The sequence below is a fragment of the Raphanus sativus genome, chromosome 9 (genome assembly GCF_000801105.2).
Source record: "Raphanus sativus cultivar WK10039 chromosome 9, ASM80110v3, whole genome shotgun sequence".
Lineage (NCBI taxonomy): Eukaryota > Viridiplantae > Streptophyta > Magnoliopsida > Brassicales > Brassicaceae > Raphanus > Raphanus sativus.
Window position 1 is genome coordinate 33,865,645 of NC_079519.1, and position 19,480 is coordinate 33,885,124.

Sequence of the window (19,480 nt, forward strand, 5' to 3'; positions counted from 1 at the left end):
ATGTTCTATAGATTCGTATCAAAATTAGGTTGCATAACGGCAGGTAACAGGTTCTTTTCATCTAAGCTTTGGAATTTTCTGCGGTTTCTTCCCTTTTACATGCATCTGCTAGTTTCTTGGATTCCCTTTTACATGCATTTGCACTGATCTTCTAGTTTCTGGTCAAATTTTATTGTAAAGGCAATGCTTTAAAGTTTGAACAGGCAGCAAAAGTAACAGTAGAATGAGTATACTTCTACAAGACTCGTAGTGTAATCAAAGACATTCCTGCATGAAGTTTCTTTTAGACACAGAAGAAAACATATCAGTAAGCCAAAGAAACAACATATATTTATTTCTTACTTATTTTAAGCTCTCGTTGGAGTTACGTGGGGCAATATTAAGATCTGTGTATCGTTTCCCAAAAGCTCCTTTACTAGGACAATATTAAAACATATATATTGTTAATCCAAAGTTGTATTTTTCGTAGTATCATCTTAAAGGTGATTTTTAAGCAAATAAAATAAAATAAAAAACCTTAAAGGTGATGAAAGAAAATTTGAAAAGGGGTCATGTTGATTATAGTAGTATTAGCTTTATAATTATGTTAATTTTATATGTCGTCTTTCCTATTTCATAGAAAGTGTACTGTACTTTATAATTTACTTCTAATCTAATATTATCTAGCCTGTTATAAATCCTAAAAATAAAATATGGATTCTAATTTACTCTTTATCTATAAATTATTTATTCTTATTTTTAATATTATCAACAAGAAATACAAATTGCCTTTTTCCTTTCCACATAATAGGAAACTCTACAATTTTAAATAATCCAGTTGGTAAATAGATCTAAATTTTTTATTTACACTTCAAGTTCTACAACAACTACTCAAGCCTCCACTAATTTCTACCGTTCGATACACATTATCATAACAACAAACGGCATGAGATCCATCTGCTTGATGAAAAGTCTTAACCACAAAATTAATTAACAACCGGCGATCACCGGTTCTCTAAAGGGGGAACAGATTTACGCTTCACCGACCCAACCGGTAAACAATTATATAAACTCCTATACACGTGTTCACCACACGTTTCATCAAAAAAGCTCTGCAACAACATTCTTCCCGGCGCGAACAATCATTCTCAGGTCAGTTTCTCGATTCGATCTCGCGCTTTATCATCGTCCCGTTCTCGATTCCTAGGGTTGATAGTATAAATCGATCATAGTGGGTTTTTAATTTCGTGTGATTTTTTTGAATATTTTGGGAATCAATTTGAAGTTTCAATTTCTCTCAGGGCTACAATGGATAAAGAAGAATCATCCAAGTGTCCCTTTGTTGCTGAAAGCATCATCCAGAAATGCCCTTTCCTCAGAAACATCAACAAGCCCACCACTTTCTCCCTCTCCTCCTTGAGTTTTTCAACTTCCTGTAAACTATTTTCTTACCCTTTAAACCTGAAAGTTTTATATAATCTATTTTTTTATTTGAATGTTAATGTAAAGTTTTTTTATCTTGATTTGATTTTGATTCAGGTGGTGCAAGGAGGTAGTACAGGTCCTATTTTTGAAGACGGTCCTGGATTTGATTCGGCGTTTAAGCTCTTCCATGGCAAAGACGGTATCGTGCCGTTATCTGGACATTCTAGTTTCATAGAAGAGGAGAAACCTCCGCAGTTCAATCCTCTTGCGGGGAAGGTTGCTACTATAAGCCTATCAGCTTTTGGTCCTGGAGGACCTTTTAGCTTTGGTCCCTTTAAGAAACAACAGAAGAAACCCAACAAACAAGAGGTAAGAAGATTGTGTAAAAAAGACTTTGCTATGGAGATCAGTAACTTATTGAGTTTTTGTTTGTTTATTTTGCAGTCTAAAGACTCATCGAAACACGAGGCGGTTGGAGACGAGTGGTTAAAAACTGGAAACTGTCCAATAGCAAAATCTTACAGAGCTGCGAGCAAAGTCATGCCTCTTGTGGCTAAAGCATTACAGCCACCATCTGGTATGAAGTTCAGATGTCCGGCTCCTATAGTAGCTGCGAGAGCTGCGCTTTCCAAGACCCCTTTGGTTAAAAGGCTTCGCCCTCAGCCTTTACCTGAAAAGATGCTTGCAATCGCACTCATGGGGATGGCTGCAAACGTGCCTCTCGGTGTTTGGAGAGAACACACCGTAAAGTTTTCTCCTTCGTGGTTTTTGGCGGTCCACGCTGCAGTGCCTTTCATAGCTATGCTCAGGAAGTCTGTGCTCATGCCTAAAGCAGCTATAGCTTTGACCATTGGAGCTTCGATCTTGGGACAGGTGATTGGGTCAAGAGCTGAACGTTACCGGCTCAGAGCAGTGGCTATACGGGTACAGTTGCTGAAACGTCTACTGTTATTGCGGGTGAGGGATACAACCAGGTTTCTGATGATTCAGGCTTTGTGAAAGGACATTGTGGTGCAGGGGAAGGGGTGAAGGAGGTTTATTACAATTTGAATGTTGGTGAATCTGCTAAATCAACTGGACTCTGCTATTGATATATATGCTCTTATCAAAACTACCATGTGATGATTGGGTGTTTTATTTGTTGCAAGTATTGTAATTCAGTGAATTGTGTAAATCAAAACAAAAGTGTCGTTTTTATCACTTTTAAAGTGCAAATAAAGAGTAATTGACCCTATTGGAATCTGATTTTGATCACAGAGCTTTTAGCTTATCCAACGGTGAAAAGATTTATACAAAGAAGACTAAAGTGCGACTGAAACATGTAGAGAAGTAAACTATAAAGGTCAAAAGAGCCTCTGACCTTTAGTAATGTAAAAAGATAATGATGAGGATGTGAAATAGTTAATCAAGTCTTTCAGTAGCTGCCAACATGTTGTCTTGGCATGCCTCTTCCTGCGTTTCTCCCTTGTGTGCTCACATAATGTTGTCCTTGTGGCTCACTCATAAAGCTTGGGCAGTTAGCAAAAACATGACCATTGCTACCACATGCGCCACACAAAATCACACCGCCTAGAGGTCTTGAGTCGTTACTGAATTGATTTGCTGCAGGTAACCCAACTTCTCTGCGTGGCGGCACGTCCACTGATGAGTTAAATGCACCAGACCTGTAGTTGGAACTCTCTGGGTGTATAGTGAGAGAGTTCGCATCTTCTGTTCTGAGTTTATGCATTGCCTCTAGCAGGGACCTGGTATCTGAAGAATAGTCTAGCTTTTCAGCTTTCACAACCGTTGCTTTCACACGACTTTCGTCGCCATAAGTTTCTTCTTTAACCTTAAGCTTGAAAATGTACTTGGTGAAAGCAGCCTTGCGGATGATATCTTCAAATTTCTCCTCATCCCCATCCTCATACTTCAGATAATACAAATCTTTCGCTAGCATTCCCATTATCTCCACACCAGCTTCCTGAAACGCTGTGGCCCAGGTTACTCCCGTATGGTCCTGTAACTGTAGCTGCAATATATACCTGTAGTCACATTCCTCCACGCATCGGTCACATCTCTCGCACCGCCAAGTCCCGTCTCCGTTATTGGTCACCTTTTTGCTGCATTGACGATCTCCATTCATGAGAGGACAAGCTGTGTAGCAGAAATTGTCGACCTTCATGAATGAAATGGTGGCACTGACTGTGATCCAGTCCGGCTTCTCTGAGGTCCCTAGATTCTCGTCCTTGATTTGAGTGATCACCTTGCGAATCTCTTGTCTGCCAGCGCCGGAAGACACTCTAGAGATTGAGATACAAGGAGCATTGCGTCCTTCTCTCTCATACCATTCCCTCACTTCTCTGGCTTCAGGGAAGTCTGGCTCTACGTAGAGCTGACTTGATCCAATGGTGCTCACTTGCTTCCCGTTAAACTCACTGATCTTACCCGCCTTCACAGCGAGAACCGGGAATGCACCAGAGTCACAAAGACTCTGCAGTCTCTGTCCTTCTGCGTTGCAGAAATTACCCCACATAGTTACTTCAACGCTTCGTCCTGACATATCCATCAACTGAAATGCCTTCTTCTGTGCCTCAGTTCCGTTCCTCCGCATAATCAATCCAGTGGGACTGACGGACAGCACAATACCAATAAGATCAACGATACTACTGCTCTCCATGTTCTCAATATCACCAATGTAACGGAAACGGAATCGATTCATCGGAATAGCCGCATCATCCTCATAGCATTGCTGCACAGTAGACCCACTTTCTAACTGTATTTCATAGTCATTAGGGAGATGGTTGTACTCTTTCTTAGCAGGCTTCAAACTCCCCTTCGAGATCAGATAAACGTTGCCAACAACAATCACGTCAAAGAATCTATCAACCACCTCGTTGAAACAAGTAACACGAATCTCCCCACCATCAGCATCAAGGAGATCAAAACTGAATAGCTTCCCATCCCCACTAGTCTTATGATAATGCTTAAGCTCTCCTTTACTCGTGACCCGAACTTTAATAGTCCAACGACTCTGGTAAGGGTTAAGAGCAGCGATAGGACTAATCATCGGAGTAGCTTGGTTCCTATCCACTGGACTCCTGTTAACATACATAGATGGTGGTGGTGGACGAGAATAATAAGTCTGCTCCTGCCTAGAGCTTCCGTAGCCTACTGCATTTGAGCTCACGTATGGTCTAGCAGAAGGTGGTGATGTACCAGAGCCAAATGGTTGTCTTTGAGCAAATTGAGGTTGTTGCTGATGAAAACCAGTTCCAGTTCCAAAACCAAAGGCTTGTTGTCTTTGAACAACTTGAGGTTGATGTGAATCAGCTAAACCATTGACTTCACTCCTTGTAGCCTGACCAGTACCAGTGCCATCAAAGGCTTGTTGTCTCTGAACAGCATGAGATTGAGGTGAATTGGGTAATACACCACTCCTCGTAGCCTGTTGCTGGTGAAAACCAGTAGAAGTAGTACCAAAGGCTTGAGCTTGAGGTGCATTAGGAGTAGTCAACATGGGAATAGGGTTCCCAATGATATTACATTTCTCCGCAATAATCTCTTGTTCATTAACAATAACAATCCTGCCATCAGAGTATATCATTAACATTACATTGATTCGTTCTAACAATCATCTACACAACACATCATCAGAATTCAGAATCAATCATATACCTCCGATTCCTGACGGGGCTGCAGTTGAATCGAGTGAGTCTGAGGATCGAACCGATTTGAATACTCCCTTGTTTGACGAGAAAGTTGGAAGCGGCGCTGAGCATCCCTTCCTGCGACTGGATCCCGTCGGATAACGCGACCTTGTACCTCTCCACGCTTGTAAGCTCCTGGTTCAACCGCGTTTGCTGAATCAGCTTTATCTCCGTCACTTGAAGGATCGGCGTCATATGTTTCTCCTCTGTAACTTCTCCGCTCAGCATCTTCGCGATCGCTCCCGCCGTCAGATTCGCCGCCATCGTCTCCCCCCCGATCGATCGATCGATCGCGCTGTAGAGAAGGAACTCGGGGTTTTGAAATCTGTGGTGGAGAAGACGAAAGAGTGGGATTTGAATTTTATAATATTATTATTGAATTTTAGGGATTTAATGGGAGAGAGAGATGGGAGTTTTGAGAGGGAAAGTAGAACGTTTTCGTGAGTTTTTTTAGACTATTTGCATTCTCGGTCTAAGAATTTACGTATAAGCCCTTTCATTAGTTACGAAATCCAAATTTAATTTCTGAAGATTTCTTATGTAACGTGTGTGTATTTTCTATTTTGGATTTTTATGAGAGTTTTTTCAGGTAATTTTTTCAAGAGTTTCCAGATAATTTTTTTTTCCAATTATCTGTTAGCACGACTTCAGGTAATTATTATTGATCGGAACAAGTGTGCAGATTAGGGTCTTTGGTTCAAAGCCAATTCAAATTTCAGGTTCCGTTACAAATGACCATGCCTAATTCTCACAACATAGTGACTGTAACAACATTTATCTTCTGAAGGCACCTCCAACTGAAGATTCAACAAGCACTTTACACGCCGAGACATGAAGAATCCATGGCCAAACATTTACCATAAACTATCTACAATATCTCATATATATGATCAATGTGCGCACCTGGTTCTACAGGCTAGGCTTGCCTTTTTCAGTAAATCTCATCATCCTCAGATCTTTGCTAATCTCCTCATAGTTTACCTTCGGTTTCACCCTATCAGGAACAGGCTCTAGAGGAATGATGATGTCTCCATCAATCAAACCATACTGATCAGTCGCTTCAATCCGAGACATGTACCAGTCCCTGTCAATATCTTTCAGAACCTGATCGACGGACCTGCTACTACATTATTTTTTGTTATGCGTAACTTCTTTAGCTTGGATCTCAACATCTATAGCTTGACCACTCGCACCTCCAAGTGGTTGATGAATCATTATCCTCGTACGTGTTGGGCATATCAAAGCGCTTTATTTTAGTTCCAGCACCGAGAATGATGGATGCTGTTGATGCAGGCAATGCCGAGAGCAATCGTCGTAAAATCAGCTCGCACTAGCTGAACCACACCGTGTATAGCCATGCTTGCACTAATCATATAAAAAGAAAATAAAGTGGGAGCTGATGTTTGAACGAACCAATCATATAAAAAGAATCTATGTGTTTCCCTTATAAGACACATTTGAGCAAATTAATCACATAAAAAGAAAACAGAGTTAGATCATCTAAAGTCGCGAAGGGTGATCCCTGGCGAGCAAGTAGTCGATAAGCGTCAATGACGCTGCGTCATGGTGACATGAATCGAGCGCCATGTGTGTTGCTTCACCAAAAATATAATCAAAACTTTATATACTCATGTTACGTGCTTTAGAACGCAATAAGATTTGGGGTATGTCTTGATTCACAGGTCTTTATATATCTTCTTCTCTTTTTGGCTTAGTCTTTATTCCTTACCTTGACTTTTTTCCAGAAAATATGTCTGGAAACATTGTGTTGCATCTGTGTGTCTTAAATCTCTGATGTACCAGTAAAATGCCCAGCACTCGTGGGTCGGTATATGCCTTTTCGTTTTAGGAAAATTATTATTTCTATTGGGAAAAGGAAATCAGGTTTTTTGAGGTTGTATAAATATAGGTCTAAAGGTTTGTAAATTAATTATCACATCATTAATAAGAAATCCTAAGCGGATATTTGCCTCAATACGTTTTCTTCTCTATTCTTCTTCTAACCTATCGACGGCTGTTAACAACACATTGGAATTGATGCCTCAACTGCTTACACGAAGGTTATGGAGGCAATGTCTGCGAAGAAAGGGTCTTCCAGCAAACCATTTCTGAATGAGATCATGATCACCATGAGTTCAGCATGGGTCAAGCGAAGAACAACTGTGAAGAAGAAACCAACTTTCATTGCTAAAGGGAAGAAACCGAGGGGTGCATGGGTGACCACCAGGTCTACGTGAGAATCACCTAAAAGTCTAAATCGGCTTAAACACCAATCAAGTCAGCTTGACACCAACTCCTAACAACCACCATATGAAGAGTTATCCATGACACATCTATCAAGCATTTACACTTCCAATTACAGCTACCGTCCAAGTCGTTTTGTTTAAAGATATGACCATCTACGATAGCAACCAATACCATTGTTGAAAAAGAGGAACTTGTTCACATATGAGATTGGTGCTATAAATACATGGCCTCTCAACCATTTCTAGCATCACAACCATTACAAACACAGCCAAGAAAAGTCGTAATATCCTAGAGAGATTGAATATTAATCCAGAGAGATTTGTGAGGTATTTCATGTTTATTTTGAGAGTTGTTTTGGTTAGAGTTTGTAAATCTTTTTCTATTAGTGAAAGTAATAGAAAGTAATAGTGAAAGTTCAAAAAAGAAGTAATCTATATATATACTATACTAAAAGGGGAATACCCTCAAATTCTAAGCTGTCCACGTCAGATTATTAAATCAACCAATAAGGGAAATCATTTCTGCCACGTCATCTCTCCTTGGCCAATTTTTTTAAAAAAAATCTAAAATCCTAATACTCTAAAATCGTCGATCTACTAACTCTTCCATTGATATTCAATAGTCTTTTCAGTTTCATCTTCTTCCATCTCAGTTACCCATCCTCCTCTGCAATTAATCCTTTGCTTTAATTCCCTCTTAATGATTTCCTTTCACCTCCCTCTTTCTCATTCTCCATCATCTCTTTCTTCTTTAGCTTACTACAAATCGAAACTCCAAAACCTCCTCTCAGTAATCTTAAGCCATGGCGATGAAACCCAACTGAAAGTCACCTGTTTTAACCGGAAATTCTCCTCTCGATTTGTATTTCACATCTCACCACGTCCATCTCGATCCTAATTATAATTCCAAATCATACACTTCTATGGGAGGCGAAAAGCGCAGCAAAAGGAGGGACCTTTAATTGGACTGGAAATGGTCATCATCGACAAACAGGTTTGTGATTTTAATCCAAACTTTTCGTCCCCTAATCAGTATTATTAAACCCTGAATTATTTATCTCCCGACAGAGCACAGTGGTGGAAGGGTTCGTACCATCAAAGCAGTGTTCAAATACTTGCATCAAGCAATGAATATTATGCTTTCAACGTATCTTGATTAAGTTAGAGCTTCTAATTAATTTCCAAATCTATGGTTAAACTACTCGCAGGCTATTACGTAGCCGAAGTAATCCTCTGCAATCCATGGCAAACCAAGCATCTACATCATCGGTGTCAGTTTACAGCACAAAGATGCTTAGTGTTATACGTTTATCAAGTCATATCTCAGGTAAGTTTTTCCCTTTTTTATTTCCGTAGCTATTTAATTGTGTACGTTTACGGTAGCTCACTCCGGGACTTAATTGGAGCAAGCGACGGAGAGTGTTTAGAGAGGGCAACTAATTGTACAACAAGTTTTGAGGGAGCAACAAGCGATGGAGAGAATGAGGTGGAGCTTTTGTTTCTTGGTTTTGGTTTCTGGTCAGAGAAGCAAAGATCATTCTTATTCAGGTCATTTCTTTCTTTTAAATGTTTCTCAGATTTTGTTTATGTATCTGGTATAGTGTTTCGATTTAGATTGTTATCACTTGCCTTAAGTATTGACATGATGCTCTATCCGGACTCCGGAGTCAAGTAGAGTCATGTTCTATATCGATTTATGTTGTCCTCATCTGACTATTGGAGTATTACAAAATGATTACCATACAGTATGAAAGTATCTCCAATCATTTGTCTTTTACATCCATGAATACATGAACTTTTTCATGGATATTACTTCTATCAAGCACAAAGAGAAGACTACTTCCATCGAGCCAAGCCTTACAAGGACCATCGTTCCATTGCAAGGTGACCTTTTTCATCTCGATCCCCTTTTGATACTTAAATAGTTGTTTTTGTACGTGTTGAGACGGTGAGATGTCATTTCGACATGTATCTGTTATATAGATGTGCTTCAATGGTTTGATATGGGTTTCTAACACATGATTCAGAAGCTGACTAGGAATTTTAGTGTAGCAATACCGGTTAGCTTCTTTGAGAAGGTAAATAATTCTCATTACAACTCAATTGACATTATTGAAGCTGATGGAACTGACCTCGGGGTTTTTAAGAAGTCACATATTCCTGACGGAGCAGATGAGTCAAGTTTTGAGTTGGAAATAGCTCGACCTTCTTTTGTTGATACCTATTGTTTACTTCAAATTATCAAGAGAAATTTCATTTCACCCCTGTTGACACTGGCTTTAAGGTAGTCTTTAGCAGCAGGATCCCCAAACTAAAGTTCGGATAAATTGGAATAGGTTAGTTGCTCGAGATTTTTTTGTGTAGCTTTTCAGTATGAATTTTAAGTAGATGAACTCATAACTGAAGTATTGGTGCAGTGTCTTATATGTTCAGCTATACGTTGGGATCAATGGCTACGGAGGCAACTCGAGGTATGGTTCTACATGATGTTGAACTGTTTTATCCCACTGCGCCACTGGCTCTGGACCTCAAGACCATGGATTAGGGTCGGGTGCTCACTGGAGGAGAGTCATGCAAGGGCATGCTGGAGCTAATATTTTGAACTATTAGGTTTTGTAACTTCTATTTTCAAAGTCTCTCAGTGTCCTCTTATCGACTTGCTGTGTGTATAACTTCTGACCGTAAGATATTTTGCAGTGACATGATTTTTTTTTTGTGTGCACACAGTGACATGATTAATAAATAGATTACACATGTATATTGACAAACTCTGTTACTATGGTTGGACGGATCAGTCTGTTCCCAAATTTATGCACACAAGTATGCAGACATCGTAATGGAGTTTGCAGTTTGGCAACGTATTTAAACTTTCAGAGAAGAGGCACATTTGATTATAATTACCCACACCAGCAATATCGATATTTTTGTGTAATTCTCCTTTTTCTGTAATTCTTCTTCTTTTGATTATATTTTTCCGTTGATTCTAATTTTTTTTCCATAACTATGTGCTTTATCATTTGTAGCACTGGAGTAAAATGAAACTAATTTATTGTTTTAAAAATGATTTATTGGCTGATTGCACTGGAGTAAAAATGATTTTTTTTACAACAATATTTTATTTTACTAGAAAGCCACCGACTCGGAAAGCCAAACCGGAGGTGTGAAAACGACATATAATATAGTAAAAATGATTTACATAACTATTTATTATGTTCACAACTATTACCAAACTTTACTTTGAGATATATGTTTATAAGTAACTAATATCACATTAGTATTTATCCTGTAAATTATTATTTTATCATCTTTATTATATGTATTTAATTGCAAGTTTTGTAAAAGAAATAATCAAGATCAAATTAATATTTATTTTGAAGTTATTATTTTTATTAATTTAGCCAAACTTTAATATAAGTTAAATCCCTGCATAGTGCAGACAAGTTTTTAGTACTGATTAATAATTTTATTTACATGAAAGGTATTACTCAGCCTTATCACCTGCAGCCACATAGCTTTGTTTTGATAAAAATAATAAAAATCATCTAAGACTTCAAATGAAAGATACGAGTAAATTTAATGAGTTAGAGAAAAATCTCCTGTCTAAAATTCAGAAGATTATAATAGAAAAAAAAACACAACTAAAACCAACTTCCCGAAGCCTTCAGAACTCAGTCTTGGTATTTTGGCCAACTAATAAAAAGATTTTATTACAAAAAAGTGTGAGAAAGGTATTTTGGCCAACTAATAAAACGATTTTATTACAAAAAGTGTGAGAAAAACCTATACGCAGCATTCCAACAACAAAAATCAGAGCATGTCTCATCTTTTAAATTGTATTCTTACACACCATGTTGTTCAAACACTCTAAACAGTTTATTTAAAATTCTAAAATATTTGATATTCCCATAACAAAATCAATATTAAAAATAAGATAGCAATTATCCGCGCGCAGCGCGGAAAACAATCTAGTAGTGATAATATCTCTCTGTGATTAGCTCACAAAAATCCATTAATACTCAACACCATATACCTTAACTCATCACAACATGTTCTATTTGTCAATACGGGAAGACATGAACCTCTCTTTGTTTGATTTATGATTTTATATTTTTTTATTCTATCTTACATTTTGGTTTTATAGTGTTTCCCATAAGATATTATTTTAAAATTCTATTTGGCATAGTTCAAAAATTATTCAGAGATTTTGTAACGTTATCAGTATGCTACTACAATTAATTTTTCTACAGTTTTGATAAGGATTTATCCCGATTTAGAAATTATGTCGATTTTTTAAAAAGTTAATGGTTTTTCACAAATTTTCATTAGTAAATATATATTTATAGATAAATTATATATATTCTAAAAATGGTGAAACGCATAAAGATAGAATCTAAATAAAAACACTCAAAGATAAAATAAATTATATTTGGAATGTTTTTCATATATATTAGAAATTTATATAATTCAATTTTTGTTCTAAACACACTTGGACTGCTCTCCTGTAAAATTTTAGGAACTTTTGAGAGATTGATAATGTATTTAAACCCATTAGGATTGTTTTCATGTCAATCATTTGTTACTTCCTCGTATACAAATGATTGATGTTTTAGTTTATTTAGTTGTATACAAAATATTAATTTTCTAGTTTTAATATGAATTTTACTTGAAAAATAAATTATAAAATAAAATCTTAAAATATGAGTGGTTGAAATTTATTAGAGAACAAATAAAACTAAAGAAAACTAATACTATATCAAAATATATATTTAATTTTTATTAATATGTTTACAAATCTTAAAACAACAATTTTTGAAATCTAGAGGGAGAATTTGTTAGTATATTTACATTGTTGTCAATAAAATGTGTCATATTAAAGAAACTGAATGGAATGATCCACTGAACGTAAGTGTATTACTTTTTTGATAAAAAATTAGAAAATTAAGATTTTGTATGGTTTTTCTTTCTAACACTAGTTGAATACAAATTATGAGAAATAGTATACATAGATAATATTATTGTCAATAGTTATATCTGTTTTAAGAAAATTCATATCTGATTGCATCATCACTCCGAGTTAACTCCGAGCTATCATATAAGATTCATTTCATGACAATATTCCTTATGTTATATTGAAAATTTCTTATAATTTTCTTAAAAAATATTCTGCATATTTTATATCTTCTAGAAATTGAACTAGATTTTTTTTTTTTTGTTGTAGAAACATTAGTTGAACTTCTGATCAAAACCACTAAACTATGAGGCTTTTACGATTTTGAACTGTCATAAATTCAAAATAAAAAGAGGTCATATATTTTATTTTATTTTATCTCAAAGAGGTCGTATTTATGAAAACAGGACACATGTCATTGATTAAGAAAATGCACATGAATCATGAGTATCCACTAATGAAAAGTATGATGATGCCTTTTTCATAAAAGAAAGAAAAGTATTCGTGTTGCGATAATAATTAGCAAAGAATGTCATAAATAAGAAAAATGAGAAAACACCTATTATATTTCTTTGATGAAATCTTCAAGAATATAAAAGAACTAGCGAGGTCCTTTGGAAAACAAAGAACTAGGCATGATCCACACCGATGTATTTTTTAAAAATATGTTGTTATTTACTTTAGTGTCACTATTAAATATATATCATATATATCATCATATAATTAATCGTATTTTATATGTATCATTATATAAATAATTATATAATTAATAATTTTTACAAAAACTATAATTTAATAGCATTTAAATAGGTTTTCGAATATTTTTGGGTATTGATTTTTGAAAAACCTTTATTTCCATAAAAAAAATCATTACCAGCTATGTCTGAATGCGTATCACTCTTTAAAAAATTCTAAATTCAAGCATGATGTCCATGATATATCCTAAATTGCATTTGCTACTTTTTTAAGAGTAAACAAATATCCATAATAATTTCATATCTTTGGAATTGTTTAATCTGGATTTAAGGAAAACTAAAACTTGATCTGTGAATGTGTTAAAGTAGGTAATCAATTTTAAATATTTTTTACAAAAATTTATTTGTTTACAGACATTAATAAGATTTTTTTTTAAATATAATTCATTAATTTGGATGATTTAACTCACGGTTTGGGTGGCTTACAAGAAGTCACAGAATTAAAAGAAAAAATGTTTAGTTAATTATTGTCTGATACCTGTTTCTTTAGTGTTAGAAATGTTGTATATTTGCATATAACCAAAAATCTGCTTATCTGTTAAACTACTGCGTTCAGTTGATAAAAAGAATTGTTCCCGTACTCAGTAACACCTGTTTCTTCAGTGTTAGAAATGTTGCATACTTGCATATAACAAGTGGCGGAGCCAGAAACATATTTTACGGAGGTCATAAATTAAACAATAAAATATATAATTAAATAATATAAATATTAAATAAAACATAAAAATCATATACAAAATATTTATGTATTCTCAAAAAAATTCAAACAATAACTTTTAAATGGTTGCATATAAAATACCATTTATATAAATTTTATTTTGTATGATATTTTTTTATTTCATTAATTTGCATGGCATCTAATTATTTAAAAGATTATTTAGAGAAAAATAATTTAAGAAAAAATATAAAGTAATCAAATGAATTACTTTTTGAAAACTAATAAAATTATATAGAATTTATTAGAACCAAAAAAATCTGCTTCTCTGTTAAATTACTGCGTTCAGTTGATAAGAATTGTTCCCGTACTCAGTAGAGCGAAGACGTAAGAATCGTTCTCTCCAGAAATTTCATCGAGGAGAGCTTTAGACGCATATTTATTTACAAAATCTATTTATATAAAAGAGAGTTTACTCTCTCCTGGTACCTCCACGTAGGCGGACAGGTCATAAACTCGAGTCTTGACAAGCCGACACGTGTCCCTCTTCTAAATGCACAGCGTTTCATTTATTCTGAAAATCGATGGGCTTTTTCTTATGTGTTTACTGGGCTTTCATTTCAATATTGAGAATAGCAAATATCCAATAGGATAAAGAACGACGGCTCCATTCTCTAGCGGCTTCTTTTCAGTTTAGGTTTTCATCTTCTTCTTCGAGACGTTATGGGATCTATTGATTCATTGTTATTAATATTAAGTAACATCTCTAATTAGTCGACGCAAATCAAGGAATACGATTCATTCAATGATAATTATTTATAGTTTTAGGTGGGTTTTTTCATGTATAAATATGTAATCCTGCATCCGTCGAGCATATCTTCACATTTGGTGATAATCCAAAGAAGTTATTTGCAGAGTTCTTTTTTTTCTAATAGCTAACACATATGTTCTTCATGGTGATTTGATGGCTGAACGTCAGATGCATTGGATTACCATGTATATTCTCATGGTAATCCAATTCACCAATGCATCTGACGTTCAGCCTTCAAATCACCATGAAGAACATATGTGTTAGCTATTAGAAAAAAAGAACTCTGCAAATAACTTCTTTGGATTATCACCAAATGTGAAGATATGCTCGACGGATGCAGGATTACATATTTATACATGAAAAAACCCACCTAAAAACTATAAATAATTATCATTGAATGAATCGTATTCCTTGATTTGCGTCGACTAATTAGAGATGTTACTTAATATTAATAACAATGAATCAATAGATCCCATAACGTCTCGAAGAAGAAGATGAAAACCTAAACTGAAAAGAAGCCGCTAGAGAATGGAGCTGTCGTTCTTTATCCTATTTGATATTTGCTATTCTCAATATTGAAATGAAAAGCCCAGTAAACACATAAGAATAATTATTGGAGATGACTCACATTTATATAAATAGATATATATGTGTGTATTTAGAAATCCTCTATTTGGAGATGACTCACATTTATATGTATATTACATTATTAATATTTATCTTATTTATATATGTTTAAAATGAATAATAAACACTGTTATTATTTTTATAGTTATACACATAACTGGAAGGCGTTAAAAGGTTATATTTTATTTTATACTATAAATTAAAGTTTATTTCTTCTCCTTATTTTATTTAAACATATTTAAGAAACTTTATTATACTAATGTATTTGGCATTTTCATACCTTTTAAATTAAATTTAATATTTAACAAATGCTTCAATAAATGAATGTAACTTGATCCAAAATTATAGCACATGACATATTTTTAAACATGATTTGTATTATATTATAATATATATTTTTCATAATAAAATTGTAGTAAATGTTTTAAGAAATAATAGATTACTTAAAAAAACCAATGTAAAACTAATTAAAGAAGGTAATAGAATTAATAAAACAGTTTGGATGGTATAGTTCATCTAATAATTTTTTTTCATAAGATTTAGCTAATTTGAAAAAATAATTCTTACAGTGAAGCGATTATTTATTTTTGGTATCATCTAAAACTAATAATTTTTAAAAGAAAAATAAATAAGATAAAGGATTAAAATCTTAGTGGGTTTCAAAACAATTAACACAAAAAATCCATAATCTATAGGTTGAATCTCAATTATAATTCCCAGTAACTTATGTTATTTAATTATTATAATGATGATATAAAAATTTCAAAATATAAATTAACCAATAATTTTATGATTATCATTTTTATTAATTAAACAATGTTTTTTTTACAACAAAACAACAAAAGTAATCAGAGTTATCAGTAAGAATAAATTATACATTTTAAAATATATATTACAGTGTAATTTGTTTTTGTTAACTTTTTACGGTACTATCCGCCAGTAGGTTTTTCTATTATCTTCTCTTTTGTTCGATTTTGTTGATTTAACTTATAATGCTCAAGTTTAAATTTAGAGAAGTGTTAGGAGTATTATAAAATAAAATCAGGGACAATACTAAGAATGCTCATTGTTTAGAGCTGGGAATCTCTAAAAAGAAATAGTAAAATATGTAGTAAAAATAACACAAAATTATAATTAAAAATAAACTAAAAATTTCATTAAACTTTTAAATATATTTTTATCATTTCGTTCATTTTGCATACCCCGCCCTACGGGCGGGTCCGACGCCTAGTATATTTATATTCTTTGGACTGAAGGCTTTTACAAAAAATATCTATACAAATGTCTGTGCAAAGCTTGAAAATGAAATAGGTCTTAATAGCTGTGGAGGCCATAAAAATGTTTAGATAAAGAAAAAAGTTTAGATGAAAAACAATATTTCAATTTGCATATCCACTAACTTAGTGCCAAATAAAGCAAAAAATATAATAAACTAAAATCGTCCTTTTTGGTGAACAATAAAATCGTCTCTTTAGGAGATTATTCCTTTCATGTGTAAAAAGCATGTGCCTATATATTTGGCAGTGAAACCTGGATTCCATATCATCACTGGTGAACATGGAAGCCATTGGAGTTTTTGGACCAAAACGTGGATTGAAAACTCTTCTTTGTTCTCAAACCCATTTATTTCCAGCATGCAACTCTACCGTTTTCCTGTAACCTCATATCCTCGTAAGCATGCACATTTTGTTTCTTTGAAAGCGATGGCTAATAATCTGGCTTGTGAAGGAAATAATCGTAATTTCAAAAGCCTGTCCCTTCTACATGGATCATCAATCCCTCTTTGCTAACGTAGATTTCTCAGTAAGCCTCTCTCTCTCCTCTCTCTCTCTCTCTCTGCTCTCTCTCTCTCCTCTCTCTCTCTCTCTCTCTCTCTCTCTCTCTCTCTCTCTCTCTACATGAACTAATGGGTGTATTAATTTCCTTTTTGGAAGCAAATGGATGGGCTTGGGAGAGAGATAGAGGCACTAAAGCCACTAGTGAGGAACATGTTCATATCTTCCAAAGGCATTAAGAAGAAAATTATTTTTACCTATTTGCTTGTGACACTTGGTCTCGCATATCATTTTGAGGATGAGATCATGGAGACTCTAGAAGATGGTTTCCAAAAGATAGACGAGATGATGGCGGGAGAATATGATTTGTACACTGTTTCAGTCATTTTCTATGTTTTTCAGAACATATGGTTACAACATTTCTTCTGGTAAGGATTATTTTGGCTATGTTTATAATCATATACCCTTTTTAGCACATGCAATTGTGTAGCTAGGAGTACGAAGTTAGGTATCTAGAAAATATTTCTATTGGATATACAACTAAAATAAATCAATTAACGGAAACACACAAAGTGGAGAAAAAGATAGTATAACAAGAATGACGAAGAGTTGAGTTAGATTTAGTGGGACAAATCTCAACCGTACCAGTTTAAGAATAGTCAAATGAGATTTGCTTTACACACTTAAATGGGTGTAAGAGATCATATTTCAACAAAGTGGGGTTTTGGAGTTCGCTTCCATGTTATTTTCAAAAAGAGATTTGCTTGAGGTCCCTAGTTTGATTTCCATTTGATTGATAAAGATATAGGACGGATCCAAATTAATAATAAGATTTTAAAGATTTTTGGATCCTTTCTACAGCTATCCTAATTTCAGATATTTGATTTTCGAATATCTACAAAAACAATTTAAAACAAAAAATCAAATATTTTTTGTAAATATTTTGTATTAATTAAACATTTATGAATAAACAAAGATCAAATATTATTTTGTAAATATTTTTGGTGTTAATTAAATATATATATGAGTAATTTTAATATAAAATATTACATGTAAAAACTCTTTTTCAACTTACATAAGTTTTCATTTAAGATTTAAAAAAAATATATTTATGTCAAATAAGAAAAAAATTACTTTTGGTGTTTATGCATTGAATAAATTTTACGAAATTGGATTTTAAATGTTTTTATTAGATTATTTGGTGTGTATGATATATACCATAGAAAATAAATGCACTTTTAGTTGTATTCTCTTAAATTAATAGAAAAATGTTTTGAAGTGTTATGGAAAAATAGAAATAGATTTCACTGTAAATGGAAAAAAACAAATACAATTTATCATATTATTTTATAAATTATATTTATTAATATAAATGCATTTTAAATTTATATTTATATAAAATTTTATATTAGTTATTAATTTATAATTTTTAATTAGATCATATATACTTTTTTGAAAATAAATTATTATCCTATAATTATATCAAAATTATTCAATATTCAAAAAATCTACTAAATTAATATTTTATTTTATCATGTAACTATTAATTTACTGAGTATTAATTCATAGATTTTCTACTCCATATCATCTCTAGCATGGATCTCCACTGGCAGACTATAAATTTTATAGAGTTTCTATTGCATACCATTTATACTTGGATCGCTATTGAGAGTACATTTGAACACAAACTTCAGTTTTAAAGAAATAGTTTAGAAGTCGTTTTTTTAATTTTATTATATATTTTGCCTTAAAATTTTTCATATAAAAGAAGTAAATTACGAAATCAGAAAACTCTAATACAACATTTGGATAGGATTTACACATAACTTGGGACTTATTTTTTATCCAAAAAAATCTTGAGACTATTCCTACTTGTGTGTTGTGATCATGACCGGCGTTGGTACGTACATCTATTAATTTGTTATTATTTGACCGAAAGACATTCATTTTGGACAACAGGTGTTTTTGGGAGATTCTTGGGGGACCATGGAAAATTTAAGGAATGTCTTACAAGAGATGCTAAGGGTATGCTAAGCTTGCATGAAGCTGCTCATATGGGGACGACTACAGATTATATATTGGATGAAGCCTTAACCTCACATTAAGTAATTGGAGTCGTTAGTGTACATGTGAACCTAATCTCCTCAAGGCTTATGCGAAACTCTTTGGGTCTACCACAGCATAAAAACATGGAGATATTAGTGGCAAAGGAATTTATCCGGTTCTACGAAAAGGAAGAAGATAGCGACCTGGCGCTAATTAAGTTTTCCAAGCTTTAACTTTAAATTCCTCCAGCTACTTTACCTTCAAGAACTCAAAATCCTTTCAAAGTAACTAATCATTTCTCGCTAAAATTTGTTATAATTTAATATATTTACCTTTTGCAGCTTGGTGTAATATTAATGTTTGTATGCAAGATGGTACAAGGAACAAGACTTTGATCTAAGTTGCCCTTACACAGAGACATACTCGTGGAATTGAACCTCCCTACGCTAGGATACATGGAGCCGAAACATTCAGAGTGAGAATTCTTCTGACTAAAATGTACACGATGCAAGTAATAGTAGATG

At 33.7% G+C, this 19,480-nt stretch overlaps 1 protein-coding gene, 2 long non-coding RNA genes and 1 pseudogene across 10 annotated transcripts; 3 read left to right on the plus strand and 1 right to left on the minus strand.

Moving 5' to 3' along the window:
* The first annotated feature begins 1,014 nt into the window (after positions 1–1,014).
* LOC108836774 (uncharacterized) lies at positions 1,015–2,638 on the plus strand (annotated as a pseudogene).
* On the minus strand, positions 2,637–5,491 carry LOC108823721 (replication protein A 70 kDa DNA-binding subunit C). Its single transcript, XM_018596994.2, has 2 exons — positions 5,062–5,491; positions 2,637–4,970 (listed from the first exon to the last, which is right to left on the minus strand). The coding sequence occupies exons 1-2, from the start codon at positions 5,355–5,357 to the stop codon at positions 2,819–2,821; spliced, it is 2,448 nt and encodes an 815-aa protein (XP_018452496.2). The 5' UTR covers positions 5,358–5,491; the 3' UTR covers positions 2,637–2,818.
* A 2,183-nt stretch (positions 5,492–7,674) lies between these two features.
* On the plus strand, positions 7,675–10,044 carry LOC108827491 (uncharacterized). 8 transcript variants are annotated; one of them, XR_008938406.1, is made up of 5 exons: positions 7,675–8,333; positions 8,548–9,223; positions 9,323–9,417; positions 9,490–9,675; positions 9,757–10,044. It is a non-coding gene; the product is annotated as an uncharacterized LOC108827491 (long non-coding RNA). The 8 variants fall into 8 exon arrangements; XR_008938405.1 differs by having other exon boundaries at positions 7,683–8,333; positions 9,367–9,417; XR_001945678.2 differs by lacking the exon at positions 9,323–9,417 and having other exon boundaries at positions 7,696–8,333; positions 8,548–8,887; positions 9,086–9,223; positions 9,458–9,675.
* Positions 10,045–16,678: 6,634 nt separating this feature from the next.
* LOC108827397 (uncharacterized) lies at positions 16,679–19,480 on the plus strand. Its single transcript, XR_008938492.1, has 4 exons — positions 16,679–16,938; positions 17,070–17,338; positions 18,870–19,240; positions 19,328–19,480. It is a non-coding gene; the product is annotated as an uncharacterized LOC108827397 (long non-coding RNA).